A 9685-nucleotide genomic window follows, 5' to 3' on the forward strand; every position below is an offset into this window, starting at 1 on the left:
AAATAACATTTACATACCACAAGCAGATAATATAACGTACTCAGGTATTTACCTAGACAGACGACTTACTTGGCGCAAACATATTAAAGCCAAAAAAATCCAGATAAAGCTCCAGATCTTCCCTGTGCTTAGAGTATAAAGTACTCTTGTATTACAGCATCATAAAACCAATATGGACTTATGATTTCCAGCTATTTGGTAATGCTAGCTTCAAATATTAAAATTATTCAAAAAGCTCAGTCAAAAATACTGAGAACAATTACAGGTGCACCATGGTATATTAGGAATGAAAGTATCCACTGAGTTCTACAAATTCCCTTAATTAACGATAGTTAACAATGAAGGGCTGACAGAACATGTTAACTCCTTAGCAAGGAATCTCGCTCTTTCGTCCATTACTTCCTGTCTAAAAAGAACTGACCGTCCAGCCATTAATTAATGTTCAATAGCTTGAAGTAGAAACCGCACCTTTCTTTTAAGTAATCTGATAAAGTTGAACTGCTTTCTTAATAAACAACCTAACATTCACTCCAATGAAATCTAACCAATTGATCTAAGTGAGGTTTGAGATAGAGATATAAGATTTACTTATTTTATTTTATTTTATACAATGTATAGTTAAAATAAAAATTGTAATATTAATTTTTCAATTAGTTGTTTTCTTCAGAAGAACGCGTTATTAACTTTCTTGTACTGCACTCCATATACTCTTTTTTAATGTCCATAATCCAGGCACAATTTTTTCTTAATAGAACTATGCCAATTACTATAGAGCAATTATTCCATGAATAGAATAATATCCAATCATGTTAAAAAAAATCGTTTTGCGAATTAAGACCGATTGCTATCACATATCGCAAAACCATCTGCATGCAGAATCTGAAATACTTTTTGTAAAAGAACGTAATCTACTACTGCATAAGCAATATGTTCTTGCGTGCTACACAGGTAGTAACAGACTTCCATACAGATGTAGTAGGTCTCCGCCCAATATTTCTGGGGCAGAACAACGCCCATCCCGTGCAACAAGAACTGAGATCAGAATATAGCCACGTGCTAAACAATTACTTGTCACGCATAAATGTGTTAATTTACAATATGTGCCCTAACTGCAGCTTACTCCCCCATAAAATGAGTATCTTACAAAATAGACTAAAATATTTTATGCACTCAATGACATTTCAAAAGGCCAGAAATTCTATATCTCGTATATTGAAAAGAAAAAAAATTTATTTTTTCTATATAACTCAATTGTTCTGTAATAATCAATCTTTCATTTTGAACGTTCATTTTTAACAAATACCAGGTGTACCGGTATGAAATGAGCGTTTTTTGGTGAAAATAAAACACTAATTATTAATAGGAAAGTAAAAAACATTTTATTCAAAGTATTGGCCACTGCTTTCTATACATTTTGACCACCTTTCTGGCAATTTGTGGACAACACGCCAAAAAAATTGTTCGTCTTTTAAAGGAAACCAACCAGACACCCAATTTTCGACCTCCTCGTAGGAATCAAAGTGCTGCTCAGCCAATGCGTGTCCCATCGATGAAAACAAATGGTAGTCGGAAGGAGCTAAGTCTGGTGAATACGACGGGTGGGGTAGCAGCTCCCAGCTAAGTGTTTTGATTGCATCCTGAACCCGTTTTGCTTTGTGTGCAGGTGCATTGTCATGGAGCAGAATTACCTTGCCGTGTCTTCTGGCCCATTCTGGTCGTTTCTCGATCAATGCATGGTTCAAATTTATCATTTGTTGTTCATAGCGACCAGCATTGATGGTTTCACCAGGTTTTAGGAGCTCGTGGTACACCACACCACACCAAACACACAGCATTGTCTTCTTGCCGAATCGATCTGGTTTTGCAGTCGATGTTGATGGTTGTCCCGGATTAACCCATGATTTTTTCCGTTTAGGATTCTTAAAATAAATCCATTTTTCATCGCCAGTAACAATCCGATGCAAAACCGATTTTCTTTCGTGTCTTTGAAGCAAAATTTCACAAGTGTTTTTTCGGTTTTCCATCTGTCTTTCATTCAATTCATGTGGCACCCATTTTCCACACTTTTGGATCTTTCCCATAGCTTTTAAACGGTCAGAAATTGTTAAATTGTTTGTTGTGCAACATTTAACATTTCTGCCATTTGCTTTTGACCCAAAGTGTCATCTCCATCCAATATCGTTTGCAATTTGGCGTCTTCAAACTTTTTTGGCGATCTTCCACGTTTTTTATTTCTCACATCAAAATCATTATTTCTGAACCGTTGAAACCATCTTTTGCATATTGCTTCTGATAGAGCATGATCACCATATGCCTCGACAAGCATTCGATGCGACTCTGCACCACTTTTCTTCAAATGAAAACAAAAAATTAATGCTTTCCGCAAATCATTACTTTCTGGTACAAAATTCGACATTTTTAACACGATGAAAAAATATGATGTTGTCTGTTTAATGACTTGATGTATACTAAATATATTTCACACATGTCATAGCAAACAAACAAAAACAAAAAAAATGGCTCGTTCACAACAAATGTTCCCTGTCGGAACATTTGTATCTTTACGCTCACTTCATACCGGTACACCTAGTAAATGTAAATAAAATAAATTACGACTATTCAAATAAAATATAAGTTGACAAATCAGCTGTTTGAAATGTAAACAAATGAATAAAAATGAGTCATTTAGGACCAGTGTAAACGCTTTATTAAACTCTATCATTTAACCTATAGACCTGATAAAAAATGTCAGCATTATTGATAACAATAGAATCAGATTTATTTATTTCAAATAAATAACTACACGTACACAAAACGCAACATTTATATATTCACATCTCTTTTATCTCTTTTATCGTATCATATTATTAGTTTGCATTCTAAATATTGTTTAAAATATGTTTTAACGCCACACGCTTATTAAAAAGCAATATTTAAAATAATTATCTGCTATCAAAGCAATGTTTTTATAACAGAATACATCCAAAAAAAAAATGTAATATAAACTTTTTTTTAAATTCTTTTAACACCACAATAGGTCAGTCAAGTAAAGTGAATTTGATATTCTTTGATTAAATAAACCTCTACACAGTAAATTCAATCCATTTGAAGAAAAACTAAATTAAAAGTTATGAATTAGTAGTGAGACAACCAAATAGACTAAAGAATGAAATGGTCTACAGTCTAAGTGTTCCTTTTTTGTTCTATATCCTATATAAGATTTTATAGCGCCTACCGTCTATTAACAAAATGTAGGAAGATATAGCAAAAATACTGTAGTGTAATGTTCAGTTAAGAAACTCATGACATATATTTAATACAGAGTAAATTCAAAAACTGTGGTATTTATAAATTATAATATCTGCATAATATCTTTTACTATGGATTTTGTCAATAATAATATCACATGGGTCTCACATTCACATTCAGGTTTAGGGACTCACATTGTAGAACATTTAAAACTAATAATGTGAGATTAATACAGATAGATAAAAATAATAAAATGTGTCAAAGAACATTTTATATCAAAGAACATTTTATTATTTTGAAGTTAAGATGTGCGAGTGGTCACATCTTATCTTTTGAACAATCAAAAAATCGAATTGATGGGTCATCCGCCATACAGACTGCGTACTGACTTGGCACCCAATGACTTCAGAAGCCGTTGTTGCATTTATAAACCATGTTTTGGAAGTGTCTGAAGTAAATTGGAAAAAATGCTTCGACAAATGGGTCGAACGCATGCAAAAGTGTATTAATCATAAAGGAAAATTGAGAATATTTGAAGAAACAATAAAGGAATTTCAAATAACTTAGTATTTTTTCATTATTAGGCTCAAGATATAAATAGTGACCCTCGTAACTAACAATAACATAATATTAAATGCTTATAAATCAGAAAGCTGAGATAAATTTGAATTTTAACTGTTTAGGAAATTATTATTTATTACATATTTAATTTATATCCTTACAGGATAAGGATTTTGCACCAGCCGACTTTGGACAGACGGTTAAAAAACAAAAATTATTTATTTTTTTATTAAGATTATGTCAAAAATATTAAATTTAGGCATATATAGAAAAATTAATTAATTAGCACTAAAGTACACAAACATGTGAGCGTCGGAAGTGCCGTGCGTAGTGTGCAATGAATACTGCTCAAAACTGAGGCCAAATGAATTTCATTGAAATTCGAGTATTTACATTTTATTTATTTACTTTGCAATTAAACAATTAATACTTTCCATTAAATTTCTATACATGGATGTCATGGATTGGTCCACAATTGCAAAAGAAATAGGCGTCGGTGCAGAATTTGCAAGAAAGGCGTACAAAAATAAACAAAACTTTTGGTAAATTCTGTCAAGCAAATATTAGAATTGCAAAACAAATTATTTTTAAGTTTAAGTACTATAAAGATCGAAATTTTATTTTAATGAGTAATATAAAGTAATTTTATCCAGAATATAAAGAAGTTTTCAGTTAAATTTGTTATTGCAACTTTTTACGCATTTTTTGTTTGGTTTTCGGTTTTTCCACTCACCGAGTAAATGATGCACGGATATCACAAATAAATTTTTCGACGTTACGTTGTATTGCCGACATTTCTTCAGAAATTTTAGTGGCATTTCCAACTTAAATTATTAATGGCTCCGCTCCAATTTGACAAGAGCTCAATTTCCCATTTGCATACAAATTACACAATTTCGCTGCGATGGCGTTTTTATTGCACTGTGCAGAGGCTTTTTAAGGCACTATTCGGTAATATTTTCACTTGAAAACAAATTGATTACATTTAATGTTTAGTTTTTTTTTTGTTGCTGTTATAAATAACTCTCATGCATGCAAAAAATTAAAAACAATAATAAATAAGAAACAAATAGCAAGCGAACTCGTTGCGTGTCGTTTGAGAAATGACAGCTCAATAAAAATACTTGTAGCCAAGTTCTTCGCAGTCAAAAATGGAAAAGAAATTGTTAGCGTATATATTCACATACAGATGGCGCTACGCACAAAGTCAGCTGTTACTAACTATTAAATTCAAATGAAAAGTATATTTAAAATAGTTTTTAAAAAACTATTGAGTCTATCTGTATGATTTTTTTTTTAAAATAAATCAAAGAAAAAAAACAATTCAATATATTGTTTTTCACACCATACGTTTCACATATGTGTTTTTTAATTTAGAAACATAAATATAATAATTGAGTTTTATGTCCTATGTGCTGCGTATGTTTTTGTTTCCTATCTCATTATATGCTTCAAAAGAAGTTTTTGTTAATAACTTTTTTTATTACTCGATTTTAATAAATCTTACATAAATTCATGTTAGAAAAATATGAACAATTTGAAAAAACACCGTGGAACATTGTATGGTTTTTTTTTAATATATATTGAAGTATATATGATATGTTCACATATATTAGGCAGTTTACAAAACAAAATTTAGTTTTTTGTATATATATTTATTTAGTTTTTTGCAATATATTTTTGTTGATTTTGCAAAATTGTACTATTCATTTTCTATAATATATATTCCAAAATACTCTAAAATACATAAATTTTTCAAAAAAAATACTGTGCAACATGGCACCTTTTCGTAAAATTTTATAATTAAATAAATATTAATATAACTTCCCGAATATAACTCTGAATATAACACCAACAAGAAATTTTTGTTAATAAATTTTTTTTAAAACTGGATTTTAAAAATTCTTACATGAATTTATATTAAAAAAATATAACCGATTTGCTAAAATTCCGTGAATAATTGTACGTTTTTTAGGTTTCGGTTGAATTTCATTATATAAGCTTTAAAGTAGAGTTTTTAAGGTGAAAAACGTTTACACTAATATATGTTATCGGTATGGTGTTAGTTAAAACACATTTTTTTTGTAATAATTAAACACTTTTTTAAATAAAAATACCACTCGATTTTTATGACATTAGTATGAAAGATGTGCGATAAGACTTCTATTGCAGAATTGCAAAATCAAAATGAACCAGCTGTTTTTGGAATAGTACCATATTCAACAACAAAAAATAAAAATAAATAAAAAAGGCTGCAACCTCTTCTCTTTAGTTGCTGGTGCTTTGTCTTCCATTTTTATATGAAAATAATTAGAAAATTCTAAACAATCAAAATTTGTATGATATTCTAACAAACTTACTTTCGCTACCAAATTCCTATTTAAGGTTTAATTAGTCCATACGTACCATAAGAACTTATGGTAAGTGAGCTTAAGCAAGAGCGAAATGCGCAACCAACTATACCTGTGTATTTGATAGGAACGAAATAAACAAAAGCGATGAACTATACTACGTTTCCACTGCTTACTTAGTAAGTCATATACTAACATTGAGCTTTAATGTGTCAAAAAATTCTAGTTTTAGAGCTTTTTTCTGTTTACATTTTAATTGTAAACAGATGACATTAAATTTTGTATTGTTAGAAGAAAATAAATCAGCATGCAAAACGCAGAAAATTTAAATAATTTAATATATATGCAACAAATGTTGCATACAGAAAAAAAATGCAATGATTTATAAAAAATTACAAATTATTCAAAAACAACAAATAACAAAGCTTTCTTACTTAAAACCTAAGAAGGTGCTGGATTTTGGTAAGTGGTGGCAGTAAATATTATTAAATAATTAGTAAAATTTAGATGAGTTGCTATTTTAGAAAAGAACGAAGAAGTTTTGGGAACATTATTTAAAAAAAAATGGTCCTGGTTTTTTTAAAGAAATTTGGCATTAAGCAAAAAAAGGATGAAAGAGTGCATTACCGGATTAGAAGTCTTAGGTTTTCCACAATGCGTGGAAAACCCTTCGTTATATGAAGAATAAATTCCTTTTTGGAAAAAATATGTGAGAAGTATGTTGATCATCCATCTAAATAGTTAACATATTTAAAATAAAAATTTTGTTTTTTTCCATTGCAAAATATATGTATTAAGTGTTCTTAAACAAATTATTAAATCTTTTATTCTAATATCTAAAAGTATATAAATTAATATCTTCGCAACATTTGTTTATGAGATTTGTTGCAAATCTTTGAGTATCCCAAGTATATCTTTTAAAAATTTAGACATATTTTTATTTTATCGCAAACCCAGAAGTAATTGATTTTATTGAATAATATAAGAAAGTTGTTTTATTTTGCCATTTTAAAAATTTTATAGAATACTTATATCGGAAAATATATTACTATACTTAAATGTACATAAAAGTAATCGATTTTAATATGATTAAAATAACTTACAAAGATTTTATATTTACAAATTAAAAAATTAAAACTTATAACTAAGAAATTATTGTTCACTATTTACTAAATAAAACCTTTATCACATAGCCTCACTTAGCACGGTTAGAAGCTCATTCAAATCTCGCACTATAACGTAATATGGAAAAGAAAATCGTCCATACACGATTTAGTATTGACACTTTTATCTGTTAGTATTTCCATAGTTTGGACATGTAATATAGAATGCTGGTAAGAGAACATTTTATTTATTTTATGTAACAGAATTTAAAAAATTTCTCCGATATCCCCTTGTATTCTCGATTATATATTATTATATAGACTACAAATATTCTTTGCAATCGTGCCAGTTTTGCGCTGGTTAGTGAGTCTTAGCCAGATTTTATCTTTACAGTTTGAGTCGTATACATTTAGTTAGCTCTAAAATCTCTCTCACTAAATCTCTGGTATTTTGTGCCATTCGATTTGATATTACTTTCCATGTTTCCTAATCTCCGTATTGTAGTATTGCCTACAATAACAAATATTTTGTATTTATAAAAAAAAAATATTTAAAAAAATTCTTACCTCTTGTTTGTTTTGATTTTTTGATTGTTTGTTTATGTTTAGATTTTGCTTCATGTGTCAAATATGTCAAATTTCGATCATTTCCAATGTTGCATTCGTCATTTTTTGGTATAATTTTGATCAAATTTTGTTTACTACATGCTATAGTAAGCAAAAAGCACGGACGCTCTTTGTATGGTTAATGAAATTTACTCAGTAAGTTAAGTTTACCAAGTAAGCAGTAGAAACGTACTACTAAGTTGTTGTGGTACGTACCGACTAATTGAGCTTTTAAAAATGAGAAGCAACAGATATCAAAACAGTTGTCATAGGGTTAATTTTTTTTCCTTTTTTGCTCCGTTGCAAGCATATATACATATGTATATGTGTTTAGAGTTAGGAAGATTGTAAGCAATTGCAAGAAACTTTGTGCGTGTATTTTGTTTTTGTCCATTGCATGTTCGCGCAATTTGTGCATTTCATGCACCATGCAACAAGTTTGCAGGACAAAGTGAATATCCCTATACATGTACTTATGTGAGTATATAACACTAATAAATGATCTTAAAGTCCCAGTAGAAAACGGATCGATCCGTCATCGAAGACGTCTTCAAGACATGGATACATACATGAAGACCGATCGATCCAAATGTATGACGGTCTTCGAAGACACTTTCATACAAATTAGCCAAATGTCTTCAATGAATTTTTGCGTACATGTCTCGAAGACCGTCTCGAAGACCATGTCTTGCATAACGGACGCATTCGACAGAAAGTTGTGCGCTCTTAGTGCAGTGCTCATTTAATTTTTTCACCCTTTTTTTATTTCTACTCTTTTATTGCGCTCTTTAAATTTTAAATGAATTTCAATTTTCTCTTTAAATAAGTAGAAAGAAATTGTTGTATTTTGTACTTTTATTTATTTTATATAATAATTTTTTACATTACATTCAAAATTAACAGTTTTAGAAGTAAATTATAAATTTTATTATAAATTATTATAAATTTTATTAAGATATTAAAAATAAACTAGTAAAAACTAGTAAACGTAATACAAATTAATTTAAATAATTAACTTAATATAACTTAACATATCTAAAATTAACTAAAACTAATATAAAATAATTTATAGCATTTCGCTATCATCAATTGTTGAAGATTTATATGTTTTCAAAAGCGTTGAAAAGGATTTTGGTACAATTAAACCTTCTGATCTTAAGAGGTTTAAAATATCATCACCACAACGCCTGTTAATCCTGTGTTTTTTAAATATAACAGCTAATTTTTCACAAGTGTTTTTAGTTTTTTTATTTTAAACATCCTTTGTTTCGTTTCTTAAACAACTTTCACTGGAGTTATTGTCTTCAATATTAATATCAATATATTTTCCAGGAACTAAGTCAATATTTAATTTGTTTTGATTTAATTTCTTTTTTTTAATATTTCATAGTTTAATGATTTTGTTTCTTTATTCATTTTGATTTTTTTAATATTTATTTCACAAATGTTTATTTACTACACTTCAAAATTATTGCGTCACTTCATTTATAAAACATAGCGTCATCTGAGGCAAAATTCAAATACGTTGCTATGAACACTAAAAATGAGAGAGAAAGCAAAGAAAGAGTATTTACATTCATGTTTTGAGCAATTGTTTTGCAAATTTGCTTGAACATGCGGACGCGGTATCAAAGACCGTCTTGAAGACACTGTCTTCGAAGACCATTTTTTCTACTGGGGTATGTTTACACATCAACGAACAGTAAAACAAAAGTAAAAACCAAAAAAGTAATTTGTTTTTTTTACACATACAAAAAAAAAATGGTTTCTATGTAATAAAATATAAATAAATAATGAACTAAATTTAAATTTGTT

The 9685-nt window shown here is 29.0% G+C and overlaps 1 protein-coding gene across 1 annotated transcript in view; it reads right to left on the minus strand.

Annotated features, from left to right (window-relative positions):
* Positions 1 to 4929, minus strand: part of LOC119662268 (tyrosine-protein phosphatase non-receptor type 21) — a 31698-nt gene extending 26769 nt beyond the window's left edge. The window contains exon 1 of the mRNA XM_038071861.1: positions 4544 to 4929. Coding sequence (XP_037927789.1) covers positions 4544 to 4628 — 85 coding nt within the window. The 5' untranslated portion in view covers positions 4629 to 4929. The remainder of the gene's footprint in view (positions 1 to 4543) is intronic.
* Positions 4930 to 9685: the final 4756 nt, after the last annotated feature.

Source organism: Teleopsis dalmanni, chromosome X (genome assembly GCF_002237135.1).
Source record: "Teleopsis dalmanni isolate 2A chromosome X, ASM223713v2, whole genome shotgun sequence".
NCBI classification, from domain to species: domain Eukaryota; kingdom Metazoa; phylum Arthropoda; class Insecta; order Diptera; family Diopsidae; genus Teleopsis; species Teleopsis dalmanni.